General features: G+C 42.7%; 1 protein-coding gene across 1 annotated transcript; it reads left to right on the top strand.

The window, feature by feature from the left end:
• Positions 1-419: 419 nt before the first annotated feature.
• USP42 (ubiquitin specific peptidase 42) lies at positions 420-21088 on the top strand. Its single transcript, XM_080384238.1, has 17 exons — positions 420-559; positions 4176-4411; positions 5177-5377; positions 6645-6755; positions 6919-7021; positions 7192-7259; positions 7422-7492; positions 8030-8112; positions 10037-10148; positions 10545-10685; positions 10880-10980; positions 11431-11569; positions 12128-12856; positions 13246-13334; positions 13979-15475; positions 15957-16246; positions 20974-21088. Exons 2-17 carry the CDS (start codon positions 4183-4185, stop codon positions 21012-21014), a joined length of 4005 nt encoding a protein of 1334 aa, XP_080240364.1. The 5' UTR covers positions 420-559; positions 4176-4182; the 3' UTR covers positions 21015-21088.
• Positions 21089-22070: the final 982 nt, after the last annotated feature.

A 22070-nucleotide genomic window follows, 5' to 3' on the forward strand; every position in this document is an offset into this window, starting at 1 on the left:
TAAAACATTAAGGGGAGGGAGTGAAATCGGGGAGGGGTGAACGCGGCCCGGAGGGCAGAAGCGGGCGGGAACGCTACGGCTGAGGCAGGGGCTCGTCCCCGGGCGTCGCGGCGGGCAGCTGAGGTGCCCCCCTGGACAGCGGGGCTGGCGGAGCGCCCTCAGCCCCGCGTGGAGCCGTGGCTCCCCGCACCGCCCGCCCAGCGCCCGGCGGGGCTCCCTCAGCCCCGCGGGGGACCCTCTCGCTGCCGCGCCCCCGGCCCCTCGCCCTGACCGGGGGTCGCCGAGCCCCCTCTAGCGGCTCCCGGCAGCGGCACAGGGGCGGTGCTGGTCCCCGTGTGACCCGGAGGAGCTCGCTTCTCCCCCCCGCCGCCGCCGCCGCCGCCTCCTTTCCTCCCCCCGCCCGCCTGCCCGGCCGGCGCCGGGCCCCGGATGCAAGAGGCCGGCGGAGGGACGTCATTGTTCCCCGACGGGCTGTAACAGTAGGCGGAGCGGGCCGGGCTGAGGCGGGGGCTGCGGCGAGGGGGACCCGGCAGCGCCGAGTCAAGCGGGGCCGAGCCAGGTAATGGAGCCGCGGGGGGAGAGCCGGGCCTGGCGGCGGCCTGGCAGACCCCGGTAGCGCGGCGTGCGCTTCCCTGCCTGGAAATCAATGGGCCGGGGGGAGGGGCCGGCCCGGGAAAGGGAAGGGAAAGCGACCGGCGGGAGCAGCCGGCTCAGCCCAGCCCAGCCCACCCCGCCGGGGCGCCGGCCGGGCACTCGGCCGCTGCCCTCCTGGCTGGCGGGCAGCCGGAGGGGGTGGGACCCCCGGGCGGGGCGGGGCGCCGTCCCCAGCACGCGGCGGAGGGACCCAGCCCCGGCGCCACCGCCACCCCCTGGGCCGGCGGGACCGGCCCCCTCCCGGCGCGGCGCGGGGCGGCGGTGCCCGGCGCGATGCCTCGGCTCCGCGCCCGCCTCCTCCGTTAGGCGCCGGGGTCCCGCCGGCGCCCGCCCGCCGCCTGCCTCTCCCTCCTCCTCCTGCCGGCGCGGGGGCTCGGCGTTGCTTTCCCACGTCCCGGTGCCGGCGGGGGGAGGGAGCGGCCGGGATGCCCTTGCCCCGGGTCCCGCGGCGTCGTTCCCCGATCGGCGAGGCGGCGGCTCCCCGCGGGGCCTGCCGCCTCGCGCTCGGAGGGTCGGGGTTCGATTCGTCTCCCCTTCCTGCCCCCCGCTCCGCCCCCCCCCGGCGCGTTGCCATGGGTACGGAGTCGCCGTTCGGCGATGCCAGTAGCGGTCCTGCCTCCGGGCCGGCAGCGGTGCGCGGGTCGGGGCTCCGAAAGATAACGCGGGTCAAGGCTCCGAAAGGTAACGCGGGGCGGGGAGGGCGAGCAGGGCGGGCGCTGAGGCGGCGCGGGCCTCCCCCAGCCGGGCCGGCGGCCGAGGGGCCGCCCGGTGAGGCGGAGGGAGGAGGACGAGGCCGGGCGAAGCGGAGCGGCGGCTCCCCCAGCGCCGCTTCCCGGCCCCCCTCGCCTGCCTGTCGGTTTGGGTTTGTGTCGTTGGGCTCCTGCCGCTCACCAGCGCGGACATGGGTGCAGGAGCGCTGTGCCCGGCCTTGGGGCGCAGCCCCCGGCCTCGGGTGCCGCAGCGTTGCCGGGACCCTGCGGAAAGGCCGGGCGGGGGGTGTCCGGGTCGGTGCTGTAGCGCCGGGACCGGGCGGCCGTTGGAGCTGGATTGTTTCGTTACAAAGGAGGGGGCCGTGGTGACCCAGGGCAGGCGGGGCGTTGGGAACCAGGCAGCGGGGGGCGAGCAGAGTGCGGCCAGGAGGTTCCCTGCCTTTCCCTCTCCAACTGGCTCCCAGTTAAAGGTAAAGTGAGGATTAATGCCGCCGTTCCTGCCTTGGTGGCTGGGTTATTTTTTTAATGAAAGTCAAACTGGCGCGGCGGGGCTGCGCTTGGGGTTTTCTCCATCTTTTTATCATTTTCCTTGCAGTAGTGTTGCCGTGTGGCAGTGTAGTTTGTAATCCAGAGGCGTAAACGTCCTGGTCTTCATATATATGCCATAGTAGTTTCTTATTACTCCTTATTTCCACCTAGCTTTTCTTTTTTTTTTTTTTTTTTCCCCTGTGTGTATTATTATTTTACAATCGCTGCTGAAAATGTTTGTTTTGTAATGAGATAAGCGTGTAATCGCTGCTCCCTGCCTAAACGCGTTTTTGTGAATGGGATCTTGTATGAAATCTTCCGGAGCTGTGATTTACTGCATGCAAAGCCGAGACCAAACATAAATATTTAGATCCGTGTCGTAACTGATGTGTTTTGTGATGAGGTAGCTGAAAAAAACTAAACGATGCTGCTACAGAACTCCACATGGGAGGAAAGTAACTGTTCTGTTTGCTTTACTTTTCCATATCATACCGGGAAAAGTCTCTTTTGGCCATTGACATGGGGAAATGAATGCTCCGTACACATGACAGTGTACATTTATACTCAGCAGTGGTATAGGAACAGCATCTCTATGTATGTTCAACAACGAGAGGGGGAAAAAATATCGGTGTGTGTAGTTCTTGTACTTCTTTGTCAAAGAGGTGTTACATCGGGATTAAGAATGATGTTGGCATATTTTGAAAAAGTGGTGGCTCTGAGTTATTCTTACTAGCGCTGGTATTTGTTGTTGTACAGTGCCTGATAACCTGGTAATGTATCAGTCAGTTGTCAAAAATAAATTTAAGAATACATAAGGCTTACCACATTGGTTTATATACCGCTCTGACTTTTTTGTGGCGACATTCATGTTTGCCTTTCACTGCAAGCTTGCTTCTGGTTTTTGTCTCGCAAATATGTTTTAAATATGTTGCTGAAACACTTTCCCTTTCAATCGGAGGTGCCACTGGCAATTTGAGGACTGGATTTTACCTGAAAATCACTGGGCCCAAGAACTGTCATCTTAGTCTTCCAAATAGACAAAGATGTTCATTTCCCAGTAAAAAGAAAGGGAATTTTCCACTTCTGTGTATTAACTTCTCAGAAATGGAAAATGTTTATAGAGTGCATTTTAACTTGAAAATTTAAAGGGAAGAAGATATAATTAAAGGCTTCACAGATAATTTGTCTTTTGTGGGACTGTAAGTTCTCTAATTTACTGTATTTTGTTTCATCTACCTTAAGTTTTATCAGTAGCAATCAAGTTGGGCCATAAAGCAGAAACTGCTTTATGCTTTGTTCTCAGTTATTCCAGTATAACAAAGCAGCCTATGCTTTAAGCCCTCAGTTAAGTTTATAGTTTCCCTAAACTTAAAAAGGCCCTATGTACTATATAAGGTAGTAGCAAAAATGTGCATATAGAAATTGGTAATTGATCATGCAATTATTCAGTGTCTTACTATGTACATGCAATTACAGGTATTTGAAGTGGTATCATCTTGACACCTAATCAGTATTTTAAAAAGGATTTAATATTAGTTACTGCCTTTGTCCTTGAGGGCTGAGGGCTTGTTTTAATTTCTTTTACATTCAGCATTCCCTTTTTAAGGCTTGCATTCACCTGTCATTTTGCCAGGGGAAAAATGTACAGCTTCACATAAGTAGAACTGAAAAAGATGCTTTTTGGTTCAACTTTTTGGTTGATAGTAAGAGTTGTAAACATGATAGATGCAAAATAACCACAAGTACTGCTACCAAAACTGTATCCAAACAAGTATTTCTTGGAGGGTCAGAGGAAACCTAGGCAGAAATAAATTTACAAGTGTTTTCTTGCTCTCCTTTCCCAGGATTTCTCAGAGCTATATCCCATCCTCTGTGTCTTAGTGGTGTGTGGTTCCCAGGAGTGGAAACAACTCCTCCTGGATCTCAACAGGCCAGCACTGCTCACAGCTCCTTTAAAAATAATAATAAAAAAAAGGTCTTCATAACTGTGATGGATTTAAATCCCATGAAAGTGTAAGCGGTGTCATCAGTCCCCAGCTCTGCAGAAGTTAAAAGTAACATTGGTACTGTTTTGATGGAAAATTCTGCTTTGTGCGTTTAGCTTTGGCTTGGTGTTGGGTTTGGGGTTTTTTGTTTGTTTGATTGGTTTCTTCAATTCTTATTAGTTATTTAGTTCTTCAAGTTATTTCTTTGAGACTAAGTGATAGGATTTATCCTGTTGTTTTCTTTTTGGAATGCTTTTTGACGTTCATATGTCAACCAGCACTTTCGCCTCTGTTACAGATGAACAATGACCATAGTTAACAAGCCAAAATCTTCAAAACCTAAAAAACCCTCATCAGGGCAATCTGATAAACCTAAGAAGCCCCGTATTAGAATCATGTCATCACGCACTGCAAATCTGGGCCGGGTACCACCTGGAGAAGATCCAAACAAAGTATCTGCGGACAAAGGACGTGGAGGTGCTATTTATTGTAGATCATCTCAAAAATCTAAGCATTTTGCCCAAAGAGATCTAGGTAAGTGTGTCTTTGGTCCTCCCCCCTTTTTCTTAAAACAGAAGTAGAAAATGCAGTTCTTATTTGTTACATTGCTATAAAATGGGACTATGACAAATAAAGACTTCAGTTTTGTGAATCCCCTAAGGCAACTGAAAGGACTGGTGTTGCAAAACTTAGTTTTATCTAGTTACAATCTATTTGTAACTTAGTTTTGGTCTAGTTACCATCAATTATGGGGAGCTTTTTATAATACACAGATTTACCTAGGTCTTCTCTGTTAGGCAGAGAAAGGTACATTTTACTATTGCACTTCATGGCTTCCATTATTTGCAAGTCTTTGAATGGTAACACTGCATAGGAAGAGATCTGGTATCTATAGGGTTACCTTCTGTTCTAGTTACTTGCTCATTTTTCTGTCTTGGTTCTTATTACTGTATAATTAGAAGTGTAAGTTTGTGGCTTAAGTTACAATAAGGAAAAGAACAATAATTGAATTAATAATCAGATTAAGGACTAGAGAGGGAAAGAAACCTGGCAACAGTTACTGAAGTCAGAGTGGTACTTTGTCATGCATTACAAGAATTAAAACAGATGAATAAACCATTGTCCAAAACAGTGTGTTGACAAGCAAATTCAAGTGGTGGTGCTAAAACTGTGCATCATATGTTTTTGTGTTTTGGAGTATAGCTGGTTGCTCTGGGTGCTTCTGCAGAATGCTGCTTTTTAAATAGCCTTTTTAAAACAAAAGCAATACATCTCTTTTAAAATACGATTTTCCTGCAGTTGTTAACGATGGAATTGCCCCGCCACAGAGGATTCTTTTTCCACCTGAGAAAATATGCATGGATTGGCAACAAAAACAAAGTGTTGGAGTTGGGCTGCTGAATCTCGGCAACACGTGTTTTCTTAATTCTACTCTACAGTGTTTGACTTACACGCCTCCTCTCGCCAATTACATGCTTTCTCTTGAACACACCCAGTCATGTGAGTACTTTCGAACATCATTATAAATCTGTTGGACAGCTCTAAAGAAGAAAGAACAACGGTGATTCTGGGAAGAAAACTCTTAGTTGTCCTATTTTATCTGTAGAAGGTGGCTTTGAACATGATCTTAAAGGTCATATCTAACCTAAATGAGCCTATGATTATATTAACAGGGGTCTCAGAAGAGCATATTAAGTGATTTGTTCATTTATTGCACTATGGTAAAACTTGAAACAAGAAATTATATATATATATATATATATATATATATATATATATATTGTTTTTAATGTGATCAATGAAGTGCATTGTAAAGTAATGCTTTTGATGAACATTTGGCATTTGGGTTTCCTGCTAGTAGAAAGGCGATAAAATTTAGGATGTTGGCATCGTAGAGTCTTAGTTGTCAGAGCCTGGATACAGTAATGCATTAATACTGTGATAAAGCATATGTTTGCTGTTGACCCATTAAAAAAATAACACCCTAGAAAGCACTACAAGCTTATCTCTTATGAACTCAAGTAGAAACTTGTGTGAGACTGTATTAAAATTTAGACTGATTATAGTCTAAATAAGTTTGTGGGTGTTAAATCCTTGAAATTGTGTTCTTTGAATTTCATTTTTATCAAATTTACTTGAATTTAATCCTAGGAGCCTCTTCTCATGTTCATATGTTTGCGTCTTTACAAAGGCACCTGTATGGTTTCTAGTCTGGTATATTAGTATTTATTCTTAGAAATGTAACTGTGTTTTCTTACCATATATAAAAATCATTTTGGTTAAGAATTCTGTTGAAAAAAGGAGGGCAGAAATACTAACACATACTTTAATCTTTCCTTTCTCCCAGAGGATTCTTAGCTCTGTCATGTAACTCACCTGACAGCAGTGTGCTGAAAATAACACATTTTCTCTTAGTGCTGTATCATCAATGTCAATATTGTTTCCTCATATAATCTGCAGTCGTGGAGTTCACATTCCTGTCAGCCTGCAAAAAAATAATGACATTGCAATAGTTACTTATACAGACTTTACTAACATTTTTGTCTTATACAGTTCTGAGTAATAAAATGTCACAAACCTGTTGGGGTTTTAACAGCTTGGGAGAAGGGAATGTAGGATGGAGAGTGGACATTGTACCTATAATTTAAAGATTTTTTTTTTCTTTGTTTTAGTTTGGTGGTGTTTTGTTGTGCTGTTTTTGTTTGGGTATTTTTTGTAGCAATGTGTATTTGACTAGACTGGAATGCTTTTTTCTGTTACTCTTCAGGTCATGAAGAAGGCTTCTGTATGATGTGCACGATGGAAACTCACATTAACCAGGTCCTGTGTTGCTCTAATAATGCCATCAAACCTACATCTGTTATTAATGGCCTTAAAAGTAAGTAATTTTAGATGGTTTTATCTTTTGATTTTTTAAAATAAAATTCAAAGAATTGTTTGATGCATATAAACTTATTTTGATACTTTAAAGAGAGATTTTAGAAATGTGAGTTTTCTTTAGTTTTATATGAGATAAGTATAACCACCTTCTCATTTATTAGGAATAGGAAAACATTTCCATTTTGGCAGTCAAGAGGATGCACATGAATTCTTGTGCTTCACTGTTGATGCTTTGCAGAAAGCTTGCTTGAATGGAAGCACCAAGTAAGCATAAACTAATTTTAAACGTTCTCTAGCCCCTCTTACTCCTTTATTTACTATCATAAATTAAAATCTGTCCTTTGTTTTCATGAAAAGAAAAACTGTTTGAAGAGTTAACTTTGTGCCTTAAATCTTCTGAGGTCTGATTTTTTTTTATTTTTATTTTTTTCCAGATTGGATAGATCTTCTCAAGCCACCACACTTATTTATCAAATATTTGGAGGATATCTTAGATCCCGAGGTACTTCCTAAAAATCTTAGTGTCCTTCAAACTGGTCTGTGTCTTTTTGTCTGTCTGTAGTAAAGGAGTTTGTAGTTTAAATGTGCAAATTTAAATTATTAATGCATATTACTTTAGTCAGTCTCCTTTGCATATTGTTAAGCATTTGTGTTTTCATTCCAGTAAAGTGCTTGAACTGCAAAGCAGTTTCAGATACGTACGAGCCATTCCTTGATATTACTTTGGATATAAAGGTAAGATGTTATGTGAATATGTGTTGAGATGTGTAAAGACTTTAGAGCTTTCTAAAAAAAAAAAGTCATGTTACTTAAAAACTTACACTGTTAAAACAAAAGAGTTTGGTGGTGGTTGGGAGTGGATAGGATTTGTACTTTGGTAGGAGCCATGTAAATGGTCTCAACGTTTGCTGTTGGATTTAAGCTGAAAAAACAGTAGTTATATGTACATAAACAATGATACTATCATACTTCTCAATTATTCTACTTTAGTATACATCTGTTGTTAGACTGTTGGGTTTGATTGTTCTCTTTATTGATGCTAAAGCATACCATACAGATGCCGTCTGTGGCACCACAAAATTTATTTCAAAGTAGTCATTTTCAAATGAGGTAAATGCTCAGTGTATTCTGTTGTTGCCTACTTCATAGTGTTTGCTGGTTCACAGTAGGTCACTTAAGTATGAATTAGCAAGGTTCTCTTGTAACCTACTAGTAAGTGTTTGAAATTTTGCATTTCCAGTGACTTAGTGCTCTACTTTCTTACTCATCCAGGCAGTTACATCTGTCACCAAAGCTCTAGAACAATTTGTGAAACCAGAACAACTGGACGGTGAAAATAGCTATAAATGTAGCAAGTAAGATTATTACTAATTACATCTTAATACAAGATACAGATTTAACATATTGCATGACTTAAAGCGTAAGGTTTTTTTTTTTACTTTGTTTAGAAATAACAAGACACAGCTCTCTGTTCTTTCATTTAGTTTTGTTTCTACAACTAATACTTTGAAATCATTCAAAGCTTGGGAAATAATATATTGGGTTCTAATTGAGTAATTTTTGTGTTTCTGTTTGAATATTTGGAAATATAAGAATTGTGGCTGTTAGCTCATATTAGACTCTTATTCCTAGTATTGTCTACACTGGGGCTTGTCAGCCTTCCTAAGTGTGAAGGTGCATGCTGAAGTATTTATACAGCCAGAAGTTAAAAGGGCATGTCTGATAAGTAGTGGTGAGCTGAAGCATGGAGCTATGGACAATTTGGTGTGGAAGGCAACATCGGCTTCCTGAAGGCCTTAGTTAGGTGTCAGTGAATGTGAACAGACTGCTGTTGTCTAAAATGAGCCACTCTAAATGTAACCTATGCTTCGTGAAAGCATATGGAGTGAAGATATCCTATATGCTGATCAATATGTAAAATGTTTCTACATATGTAACAGCATTGGATGTTTGCATAAGATATTTTGGCAAAACTAGTTGTTATTCAAACTCAGAAAAGCAGACTGCCAGGCTCAGTTCTGTAACATTTCTTGTTCAATCCTTCTAAATGATAAACTGCTCTTTGTTGTTGGAAAACCATAAGTTAATTAGTATATTTGAATGTAGATATTGAATAAAGAGCATCCAATAGGCTATTGCAACAGTTTGATCCCAGGTTCATTTTAGTTTGTGGATCCTAGCAAGCAACATGTAATGTAGGAAGAATTCTCATAGTTTACAGATTATGGCTGAGGAAGAGTAATGTGGCTGTGGTGAGCACTTCACATCTGAATCGTATGATCCTTCACTGATGTGGGTGTGATCAGTTTAGTCACACACAAAACCAGAAGTTTCAGTCCTTTAGTGAATTTAAAAATTAATCTTTCTAATGAAGATTACTGCCTCAAAACTTTGTATCTAATTACAAGTTTCATAGAATTTTATAGAACTTTTGTTTTCTTAGTCTGGGTGGGTCTCTTCTTTGTTCATAGGCATTCTCCATCAGTTTGGAATTCTCTTTCTTGTATTTTGACATCAGAATTTGAAAAAAATAATTCTGTTTGTTAACTGTCAACAGCATTTTCCTGGATGATGTAAGCTGGCATGTTTCAGTCATTGGCTGTGCTTAGTGGTTGAATTTCATTACTCTGTACCTCTGCCCTTTGAGTGCACAATGCAACAAACTTAGAATTAACAATTTTGTTTCAAAGGACATGAAGACTTATTACTGTCCAGTGCCTCCATCCTACAGAATGACTGTTTCCTTCCAGTAATTTTTTTTTACATTGATACTGATGCTTTGGGGAATTATTTGCAGTGTCTAGTTCTGAGGACTGAGACTGTCTTGTTCCACTTTTAATATTGGCATTCCTGCAGAAAGTTGAAAGAATGTGCCCAGGACAATGCTCGAAATAGCCACTTTGGTATAACAAGAGATGGTATCTTGCCTTACATTTCGGTGATGTGAGAGATTCCTAGTCCTCCTTCATTCTGAGTTATTGGGAAGCCTTGCTTTTTTGGCATAATAAAAATACATGTTCAGACACTTGTTTGGCTATTAAAATATAATGCTCTAAATCCTTTATTCTTTGTTCTGTAGAGCTGTCCTCTTATATCCTGCTATCTTCTCTCTATTAACAAACCTGAAATGCAGTGTATGGATTTATGAAAAGAAAAAATATTATGCAAGTAAATATCATTCAAATAGCATAAGCATGTGTGAGAGATGAAAACTTGTTTGACTTTGGGGAGGGCAAAAAGAATATGCTGTTAAAACATTTGTCTGTGCTTGTTTTTAAGGTGTAAAAAGATGGTTCCTGCATCAAAGAGATACACGATACATCGTTCTTCCAATGTTCTTACAATATCGCTGAAAAGATTTGCAAATTTCACAGGTGGAAAGATCAACAAGGTATATTTACAGCTGTAATGTAACTTCATCTTCTTGGAATGGGAGATTTCCCAAAGACGGTTACTCATTTAAAAGTTGTTAACGTTTGCAGCCAATAACTATAGAATAATAACTGTAGTCTAAGAAAAGTTGATATAATAACTATGGCGACTCCTTTCTTTTTTAAAAAAATGAAGTTCCTATGTGACTATAAGCATCTGCCTTACTCTTGAAGAGCCAATTCTGTAGAAGACAGTTCTCTGCAACTTAATTATTTAAGTGTTGTTTATAAGTATTTTAAAATTAATAAATTAAAAGAATCCTATAATATTAGTCTGCAGTCTTAGTAGTGTTTTTCTCCGGCTACTCGATGAAGTATATCAGGATAATTTTTTAATCTTCTTGGTCTGTGTTTAGGAGGTAAAATACCCTGAATATTTGGATCTTCGAGCATATATGTCCCAGTCGATTGGAGAACCACTCTTCTATGCTTTATATGCAGTTCTCGTACATAGTGGTTTCAACTGTAATGCAGGACACTATCTCTGCTTCATAAAGGTAGGCATCAGCTTGATTTCTAACAGAGTAAAATCTGTGCTGACAAAGAAATTAAAATGTTACTGGTAACCACTGGTTTTAGGGGAAAAGGTTGCATTGTATGTCTTGATTTGTTTTGTTCTGTAGTGTTCTATCTGTAATGTCATTTGGAAAACATACAATTCATCTGAAGATATCATTGTCTTTATTTGCAGGCCGGTAATGGACTTTGGTATCGAATGAACGATGCCTCAGTTGAGCTTTCTGATATCAAAACAGTCCTCAATCAGCAAGCTTATGTACTTTTTTATATCAGGTAATAACAAATACTGAATGTGTTCAGAATATATTTACTTTCCTGTTATTGATATTTTTCCTCTTTTCAAGTGTTTTTCTTTCTGTCCTGGAAGAAGATTACTATTTGTATAATTCAGTTCCGTCTAACCTGAAATTCCCCATGTCATTTATTATCTTTTGTTGCTTGGCCTTAAACTGCTGCACTTGTGTACGTTGCTACATATCTGCTCTCGGTAGCTGGCTGGCTAATTTAGAAAAGAGGAGAAATTAAGGCCATAGATGGTTTATTGCTCTGAAAAGGGTAGTCATTGTAGGCAGACAATTTGCAGTTTGTAGTCTGGGTAAAGTCATCTGTATATGTCTTCTGTGTCATATAAACTGTTCCTATAAAATTATAGGATGGGGCTCTATATAATCCAAGAATAGGCTGAAAGAAAAACTCTACTAACATCACTGCTCTTTTCCCAAGGCGCTATGATTTGACACTTGGAGAGCGTACTTTTTACTTACCAGCACCGTCTTATCCCCGTTCATTCCTTGGTCAGCGAGGGTCTAATAGTAAGCAGGCTGGATATATGGGACCACGACTTCCTCCTCATATGATTAAGGTAATTTGAAGGGGGCAGATAATGGCACCAAATTGATAGTGGGGTTTGGTGTGGGATTTTTTTGTTGCTACTCCATTACTTTATGCTTTCAACTCGGCTTTCTAAAGCACTAAAAGCTACGCTCTTGAGACAATTAAAGTAGTCTAGTAATGCTTAAAGAATAATAATATAAAAGTTAAGATACTCCCCACCCCGTCACTTGAGCAGAGACAGTGAAGACAAATTGTCTTGTACCTGAGTACCACAACAATTATTCCAGTGTTTTCAGGGAGTGTTTAAAGGGGAAAATAAATAATTTGGGAGTAGATTTAGTCAATGTTAAATTGTTTGGGTGGGTTTCAAAAGTAATGCTCATTTGATACTGATATGCAGTGAACCGAAAGCAGTAATTAAACACACTTGTTGGACTTAAGAAGAAACAACACCCCCCTTCCAATACAAACTTACGTGTTGAGGCTATATGTTGAAATACTCAGTAGGAGAATCTCATCTTTTAAAACTTTTAAAGGCTGTGTGTCTGCACATACCCATCTTACAATGTCATCTTTTTAAATACAGAATTCAAGTCGTTTAAATGGAAATGGACCCCTAAAAGAGGATACTGTTAATATCACCCTAAAGAGACCATCTTCAGCTCCACCAACAGCTTGTATTCAAAACTGGTCAATTAACAGGCCTTCAATTACAGAGCCATCAAAAAACCAGAAGATCACTATCAGTATTCATAACAAATTGCCTGTGTGTCAGAGTGTGTCACACTCTGACACTAGTACCAGTTCTTTGGAAAATGAGGATCTAAGCAAGCCTGTTCCTTCATCCACAATTACAAATTCTTCTGCAGCAGAGTCTACCTCAAATGCATCTACAATGTCAGTTGTCACTAACATGTCCAAACAGGAAGCTCCTAATGAAATTTTTGTTGAGCCAGCAATGAATGGAAATCCTAAACTCAGCTCTGAGAACGCAGTCCCTTACAGTGCAGAATCTTCAGGAAAGTCTGAGGAGCTGAAGGGCTTGTTTAAAAGGAATTGCAACATAGTATCTTCTAATGGAATTTTGACTGGAAAGATGGTCTGTGCGTTGCAGAATTCCCATTCTTCCTCTCAAAGCGCTGAAGAAGAAAGATCCCAGCGTGAGCTGCCAAAAAATGATTCACTAAATGGTGCTATTAGTTTAGATAATGAATCTAAAGCAAATGGACTGAAACTTGATGATTCCCTTTGCCAAGTCCAACCTGTTCAACCTTCTGAGATTTTCTTCTCTAACACAAATGGATTTTTCGAAACAGTGAGTTATGTTTTTTTCCATCTAGAATTTCTTGCCTATGGTGTATTATAACATCCCTAATTTGTGTGAAATACCGAAAAAACACACAGTGCAGTTTTCATTGTAATGCTTTATGCTGTTACGCCATAAGAATTTGCAGAGCTGAGCTGACATATGATTGTGTGTCAACTTAAAGAGTTCAGCTGAGATAATACTTCGTAAGTTTCAGAAATATATTTGGGGGTGTGAGTGGGTGACATGTAAAAGGGGGCTAACACCTATAACTTAGAACTGATCTTGATTCCTATCTAATGTAGCAATTCTGCAAACAAAAAAAAAGTAGAAAATTAGTTTTCTGCTAAAGATAGTATTTTTTTTCCTGCCTGTTACCTCCTGTGTTTTAATTGTAGATACCTGTAGCTTTGTCACCGATTCCTCAAGAAGTGATCTTAGAATCTATCGCATACAGCCAGCTGCACAGCTTATCAGAGCAAATAAGGTAAAATGAGTACACTGACTAATACAAGATTTCATACAAGTTTGTTTTACCTGTCTATTAATACTATTTAATAGGAAGATTTAAATCGGCACAAAGAATTCCACACTGTACCTCTAGTGTTGCAGACATGAGTATTGAGCATATATTACTCTGTTATTAAATACAGGCAGATGCCTCTTTGAAAATGTTCATTTCTTCATAAAATGTTTTTTGATGTATTTTTTTTTTTCAGTTGCCTGGGTTACTTTTTCTATTCCTCTTTCCCTCTTTTCCATTCTAGGATGTGTGAATGTAAATTCCCACCGTCTGCTCTCCCATTTTGGGGAGAGAGCGGAATCCACGTTTACTTTTTCCTAGCTAGGGGAAGAGCAAATATAGTGGGTTTGGCTATTGCTGTGTTTCAGAGCAGCAAGTAGAGGGAGACAGATATGTTGGGTGTGGGTTCTTTTTAATGCAATACTTGTAGAATCAAGAGAAGAAAAACACCTTTTCTGGGAGCTGATGAAAGTGTGAGAAATAGGTTTCTAAAGAGAATGTCTGTCAGAGTTTTCCAGTAGCCACCAATTCTTAAGGGGATTTTACTCTTAATATTCATCCTTTAAGTGGACTTTTTCAAGTGAAAGACATGTTTTTATTTTGTGCAGTGTCCCTGGACCTCAGAAACCTTCTGAGAATGATGCTCTTATGGAAAGTGTAGTGATGGAAGCACTGTTTGCCTATGAAGAATCCAGGAAGATTTCTTCCAATTTTAGCTGTGATGTTGAGAAACTTTTTACTCAATCAGATTCTGAAACCTTTTCTACCAAAGAAGAAGTTGCTGAAAGTATTATAACAAAAGTTGATAATGCGCATCCCAATATCAATGGTCAGCACAAGGTCAGGAAAAAATCTTTGGATGCTGAAGATGAATTCCTTGGGCAGTGTGAATCTGAAGACAGTAGAGACAAAGACAAACCAACAAGAGCAAAAGAACCTGAACTCATTTCAAAAGAAAATCCTTCATACATCAAAGAGTCTCCTGAGAGCGAAGAGAAATTAGGCCAAATGTCCTCTATAAAGTCTGACATCGAATGTAGTTCTCAAAAACCTGTTGCATCTCTGGATATTGCAGATAAATGCCAAGATACAAAGGACATTTCTAATAACTATGTAGAGGTACCACCTGTTAATGACTCTTCTATTACAAAGCTGGATAAAGTTTTGGAGAGTCAATTTTCTAGAGAAAATGAGGGACTGAGTAATAAAAACTGTGAAGATGATAAACATAGGAAAAAATATAAGAAAAAAATGCACGAGACTAAAAAAACTGACAAAGAGCACTACCGAAAGAAGAGACAGTACTCTGACACTGAAGAGAAGGAGAAGCAATCCAGAAGCAGATCAGACGATCGTTCCCACAAGAGGAGGTGCTCCCGCAGTGTGGAAACACATAAGCAAAATCGTCATAAGCAGGAGTATTGCAATGAAAGCAAGTACAGATCTTCCCATAATGAAAGAAGCAGTCCAAATAATGGCAAAAGCTCAGGAAAATATCCTCGTTATAGATCCCGAAGCAGAGAGAGAACAGAACAAGACAGGAATAGGTATTATCATTCCAAAGGAGAGAGAACTTGGAGCAGAGAAAGATATTATCAAGATGAACCACGGAGATGGGAAAAATGTCGATACTACGATTATTATTCCTCTCATGGAACAAGAGAGGGTAGAGAGAGGAAGTCCTCTCATTGTGATAAAGACTTTGACAAATCAAGTCAAGCTTACAACAGCAGGTCACACAAGGATTATCATTGCAAAAGCAGATGGGCTCACAACACACCTTCTAGGGAGGAAAACGCACATCACTTCAGCAGCCACAGGGCGAGCTTGCATCACTGTTCAGGCCCTCCGCAGCAACCTGAAAAATATTCTCGTGAAAGGCATGCATTTCCACCCGTGTCAGCTCATGCAAATTTTGAGGACTTTTCCCGGGAAAATGAGAAGGAAAAACCGAGAAATGGCAAAAGAAAATATACCGACACAGAAGGAAGCGGAAGCGAAATAGAAAAGAAATGCCGAAAGACAGATGACCAAAGAATGAAAAAATACAAGAAGGTCAAGAAGAAAAAGAAGTCCAAAGACAAACATCGAGACAAGGATTACAAGTAAGCAAGGATTCCAGCATAATCAGTTTTTCCTAATTCTTTTTTGGGTGTTTCTCATGTCTGTCTTTTAAAAATTGTTTCTAAATTACCGATATAGCATAATCTGGCTGGGATCATGTCATTAGGGTAGTCAAGTGACGATAAGAAAGATACTGCTGAATTGTGTTAGAACACTAGATCTGGGCCATGTAGTTAGAATCACATCTGCACACTGTTCTTGATTAGGTTACAATTTTTATTTTTTTAATGCCACATGTTCCACATGTAGCCTCTGTTAAAGATTTGTGTACAAACCAGGACCTATTGTCCTTCAATCTGAGGGCTTAAGTTTCCTGCATCTAAATTAAGTTAGATGTGCAGAAATTGCCACAAAATAGCTGACACTCTGCAAGTCGTCACCTGTGGTAAATTAAGTAATGTTTCATATATGCATCAAGTGCCATATCTGTTTTTCTGTTTTTAACTTGCATGTTTTCTTCAGACTTAATGATGTGGATGTCTCTATGCTCCACTTTGATAATGACAATCGCAAACATAAGAAGAAGAAGAAAAAGAAGAAACATGTGAGGAAACTGAAAGACTTGTTGGAGTGTTTAGATCATCGCTTCCAGAAGAAAACATGGGAGAAGGCAGAGTCCTGTCCTCCAGGCGACTATTTACGTGAGCAATACAGAAACCAGGGCAGTAAACAACTCTGCAAGGAAGGGAAGCTTTCTGCTGCAGGCGACTACAAGAACTACAATTCCGTCAAATCCAATGAGTATGTTAAAGGTAAGGGACCACAGGATGGTTGCAGGACTGCTTTTTATTTACATAGACAATGATATTTAAAACAATCTTTAAATGCTTGGGTAATGAAACCTCTGCTTTGATATGATGGTGTCTGAACAGTCTGCATTAATATATAAAAAAAGTTGATAGTCTTTTCCATTTTCAAATGACTGCTAGGAAAGAAAATCTGAAGTAAAACTGTGAAGGGGTTGGAGGGCAAATAATTGTAATTTGATCTGATGAAGTGACAAGTGGGGAGATGCAAGATGCTTTATTAAATTCAGTCCAACTTAACTAGGAAAAAAAACCTTGGGCAGCTGTATCTCAAAAAAGAATCTAGTAGTTAGACAGGAGGAGTAATATTGTAGTGAAACACCATCTTCCTAAAAAAGACTGCCAGAGTAGCTGACATAAATAAAATTCTACGGTCAGCTATTTCGTAACATAGAAACAGTGCCGATTGCTTATTCAGAGTAATATAAGTTGGTGATGATACTGAAATATTGTTGTTTCAGATGTAGTTCTGCCTTCCTCTAAGTGCAGTTGTTAACCCTCCCAAGGACACTTCAGTTTAACACTGGAGTTTGTTAAATTCCTGCTATTGTTTTATTTACTTGTGGGTGTTTTCCTGTTATCATAGGCTTAAAAACACAGAGAAGTGGGCTGATGAAACGGCTTTTTCCCAATTTTGAATATTAAAAAAGTCCATTTGATGCTTCTTATAAAAACAACTAAATATAGACTTGAGTGCCTGATGAATTTAGACTGAACTGTCTGTCATTAAACCTGACTTGGGCTCTCAGCAGATAATATGGTTTAAATTAAATAGCTTTAGAATTCTGCAGAGAAGATCGCACACTGCAACAAATTCAACATCTAAAATCGAATTTGACAACACTTTCCTTGAAAGTTTTCTGAACAGAAGTGTTTATAATAAAAATACAACCTTCTGAAATACTCATAATCTGACATAAAGCCAGTCTCAGTTACTCAGGTATTTTAATAAAGCACCAGTCCCTCCCTCCGCATCTATTTTACTCTTTACAGATAATCCCTGAAGATGACAGCTCACTATCCAAAAGGAAGTTTTGTTTTTAATTTTTCTACGTTTTATACCTACCCAGAATTGAAGAATTGGGTTAATAGTCAGTGACAATCCTGTTCATTAATAGCCCAATGTTGAAAATGTCATTCTGCCATAGAAAACAAAAGAATTTTATCTTGTTGCGTTATAGCTGAATGCATTTCACAATTTGGAAAAGTTTAATCTTGGAAGAGATTTTAATTTTTAAAAATTTCATGTGCGTTCCATATTGAGGTAGACTGCCACAGTCAGTAGATTCTTCCACCAAAAAGTCTGCTTAAGGCAAAGAGGAAGTTCACACATTCTTCTTGTAAAATTTCGTATGTTTTTTATCTCTCTAACACGGAAAATTTAAGGACAACTGAATTGAGGTCTTTCAAATACTATTGTTGTAAAAATAGACTTTTTTTTAATGATACTAATGTCAAAATAATCCTTATTGCACTAAAAGTGTCTCAGTTGTAGCTGATAAATCAGGAATCAAACAGAAGGAAGACATCTGCTCCAACACTGATTTGGCTTTCTTGAATTCTCTGGCCAGCAGATGGCAAACTCGTTTTTGGTTGTTTTTTTTTATTTAACCAGTCAAAAGTACTGTAAGAAAGTAAATGTCTGGCATCTCATTACGGAAGTCAGGAGCATTAAGATTACTGGGCCCTGTAGGTGAAAGGGGTGTTCATTGATAAATAGGACAGTACCCCACTTTGATATACTACTCGTGACACAAGCGGGCTAGGACAGCTGTGGAAAGCAATTTTCTTGTCTTGAGAATTTTAGTATTTCATCAAGTCTGTGGATGTTCGTTAGTGTCATCTTGTGGAAGGTTAGTGAGCCTTTTTTGGAAAAAATGGCTCTCGAGTAGGATTTTCTGAATGATGGAATCTAATCTCAAACAAAAGCTGCTTTGTCAGTGCATTTTTAGGGAGTACTGAACCTCTCAAACAAGCCAGAGGCAGACCAGGAACAACAGAGAAGGAACTGCTAGGTTGTGCCTTCTCACCAGGACTCACTTTACTTTGCATTCATTAATAATGATGAAAATGGTTAGTAGTGCTAACTTGTGATTTAAGAAAAATCCAGATAGGATGGGAGAAGGAGCTGGTTTAGAGCAGTTAATTTCCTATATTCCTACATGTTACAGCACGGCAGTGTGCACAATAGTCACCCTAATGGCTCAGAGGTGTGCTCCAGCAGCGGTCATTCAGTAGGTGGTCATTGCCCCCCCTAGAAGAAACCTAGCTGTGGCTTCCACTCTGCGCAAAGGCAGCACCAGAAGGCCTGTGGTGACCCAGGCAGAGCCCACAGACAGATGCAGCTGCCCAGGTTGGGGGCTGCAGGCACTGCCTGAGCCTGTTGCTGCTGCCAGGGGGTGGCAGGGGTAACACCTGCATGAGGCGCAACCAGTGGGTGATCTGCTCAGCCTGAGGACTGAGGCCGTGGAAGGGTTAAGGAGTATCAGGGAGCGTGAGAGGGGTATAGGCTGGTGGAGCTGCTCTCTGCCATCACAGAGCCAAATGCAGCGGGTGGGCACATCACAAGGAGCGGAGGGTCCCCTGCCTACTCGCCTCCAGGCAGATGGAGGGGTCCTAAGAGATGAGGAAGAATAGAAGCCGGGAATCGCCCCCTGGCCTGCCTTGAGGTACCCCCATACAACAGCTGTGCAGCTCTGGAGCCTCAGGGCCGGGAAAACGGCAGTGTAAAGAAACCCTGGCCAGGCTGGAGGAGTCATCTAGGGAAAGGCGGCCACCCCTGTGCATCATGGCCAGCTCTGCTAAGGAAAAAAAAAAAAAAAAAGTTGGTTGTCATGGTTGACTCCGCTCTGAGAGAAGTGGAGGGCCTGATGCGCCGAGCAGACCGAACCCGCAAGGGAGCCCTTGCCCTCTGCCTGTTGCTGCTGCTGGCTGCCAGGGGGGCAGTGCTGACCTCCAGACAAGAAGCCTGAGGGCAATCAAGAGACCTCAGGGCCTTGGGGCGACTGGCTGAGGGCTCAGGAGCACAAGTGGTGTGTTCTTCTATCCTGCTAGTTGCAGGGAACGATGCAATGTGTCATCAGAAGATGACACAGATCCATACCTGGCTCCAGGCCTAGTATCACCGGCTAAATTTTGGGGTTTTTTGACCATGGGTCAAAATGATGGCAGCAGGCCTGCTGGTGACAGCTGGGCTTCACCTGCCCCACAGGGGAAAAGGCTCCTAGGCCAGGAGCTAGCAGGGCTCAGCCAGAGGGCTTTAAACTAGATTTGAAGCAGGAAGGGAACAAACCAAAGCTGGTTAGAGATGAGCCTAGGGGAAGCATGGCAGGGCTGCAGGCGAGGTCAGCAGCACAGCTGAAGTGCATCTGTGCCAATGCCCAAAGGATGGGCAACCAACAGGAGGAGCTGGAAGCCATCACGCAGCAGGAAGCCTATGACATAGTCACCATCACAGAAGTGTGGTGGGATGGCTGGCACCGTGGGTGTGCAGCAGCGGATGGCCACAAACTCTCCAGAAGGGAGAGGTGAGGAAGGAGAGGCAGTGGGGTAGCTCTGTGTGTCAGGGAATGTTCCAGCTGCCCAGAGCTGGATGATGGGGACAGCAGGGTTGAGTGTTTAGGAGGAGGGCCAACAAGGCAGATATCCTGGTGGGAGCCTGTCACAGACCGCCCAGACAGGATGAAGAGGCAGATGAAACATTCTGCAAACAGCTGGGAGAAGTCTCAAGATCACTAGCCCTTGTTCTTGTGGGGCACTTCAGCCTACCAGCTATCCACTGAAGTACAACATGGCAGAGAGGACACAGTCCAGGAGGTTCCTGGACTGCGTGGAAAATAACTGACGCAGCTGGCCAGTGAGCCAATGAGGGAAGGTGCCTCCCTGGACCTGTTGTTCACAGAGGAGGACTGGTGGGTGATGTGATGGTCGGAGACATCTTACGCACAGTGATCACAAGATGATAGTTTTTGATCCTCTGAGGAGAGGGGGCAGCAGAGCTGCTACCTTGGACTTCTGGAGGGTCGACTTTGGCCTGTTTAGGAGCCTGGTCAGCAGTCCCTTGGGAGACAGTCCCCAAGGGCCAAGGGCTCCAGGAAGGCTGGGCATTCTTCAAGAAGGAAGCTTAAAGGCACGGGAGCAGGCTGTGCCCATGTGCTGAAAGACAAGCTGGTGGGAAGGAAGACTGGCCTGGCTGGACAGAGCTTTGGGTGGAACTCAGCGGGGGAAAAAGGAGAGTTTATGACCTTTGGAAGAAGGAGCAGGCAACTCTAGTGGACCATAAGGACATTGGGAAGCTATGCAGGGAACTGGGTGTTTTAGTCCGGAGAGGAGAAGGCTCGGGGGGAACCTTATTTCCCTCTACAGCTGCCTGACAGGGGCTGTAGGCAGGTGGGGGTAGGGCTCTTCTCCCAGGTAACAAGCAACCAGACAAGAGGAAACAGCCTCAAGTTGCACCAGGGGAGGTTTAGGTTGGGTGTTAGGAAAAATTTCTTGACTGAAAGTGGTCAAGCATTGGAACAGGCTGCCCAGGGTGGTATTTAAAAGAATGCATAGATGCTGTGCGTAGCGACAGGGTTTAGTTATGGACTTGGCAGTCCTGGGTTAATGGTTGGACTTGATAATGTCAATGATTCTATAGTTTTATGTGAAATTGTTTCCTTTTTGTCTTTCAGATGCAGAGCTTACTGATGTAAGCCTTCCATGCTTAAACTAAACCTACCATCAAAACCAACAACTTTTTCCCACTAAACCTGACATCACCAGTTTTTGACCATCAAACCTGACAAAGCCACCAAGCCCGACATCACCACCAATATCTGGCCACCAAGCCCGACATCACCAGTTTTTGACCATCAAACCTGACAAAGCCACCAAGCCCGACATCACCACCAATATCTGGCCACCAAGCCCGACATCACCAGTTTTTGACCATCAAACCTGACAAAGCCACCAAGCCCGACATCACCACCAATATCTGGCCACCAAGCCCGACATCACCAGTTTTTGACCATCAAACCTGACAAAGCCACCAAGCCCGACATCACCACCAATATCTGGCCACCAAGCCCGACATCACCAGTTTTTGACCATCAAACCTGACAAAGCCACCAAGCCCGACATCACCACCAATATCTGGCCACCAAGCCCGACATCACCAGTTTTTGACCATCAAACCTGACAAAGCCACCAAGCCCGACATCACCAGTTTTTGACCATCAAACCTGACAAAGCCACCAAGCCCGACATCACCAGTTTTTGACCATCAAACCTGACAAAGCCACCAAGCCCGACATCACCACCAATATCTGGCCACCAAGCCCGACATCACCACCAATATCTGGCCACCAAGCCCGACATCACCACCAATATCTGGCCACCAAGCCCGACATCACCACCAATATCTGGCCACCAAGCCCGACATCACCACCAATATCTGGCCACCAAGCCCGACATCACCACCAATATCTGGCCACCAAGCCCGACATCACCACCAATATCTGGCCACCAAGCCCGACATCACCACCAATATCTGGCCACCAAGCCCGACATCACCACCAATATCTGGCCACCAAGCCCGACATCACCACCAATATCTGGCCACCAAGCCCGACATCACCACCAATATCTGGCCACCAAGCCCGACATCACCACCAATATCTGGCCACCAAGCCCGACATCACCACCAATATCTGGCCACCAAGCCCGACATCACCACCAATATCTGGCCACCAAGCCCGACATCACCACCAATATCTGGCCACCAAGCCCG

This window comes from Falco punctatus, assembly GCF_963210335.1.
Source record: "Falco punctatus genome assembly, chromosome: 4".
Taxonomy (NCBI): domain Eukaryota; kingdom Metazoa; phylum Chordata; class Aves; order Falconiformes; family Falconidae; genus Falco; species Falco punctatus.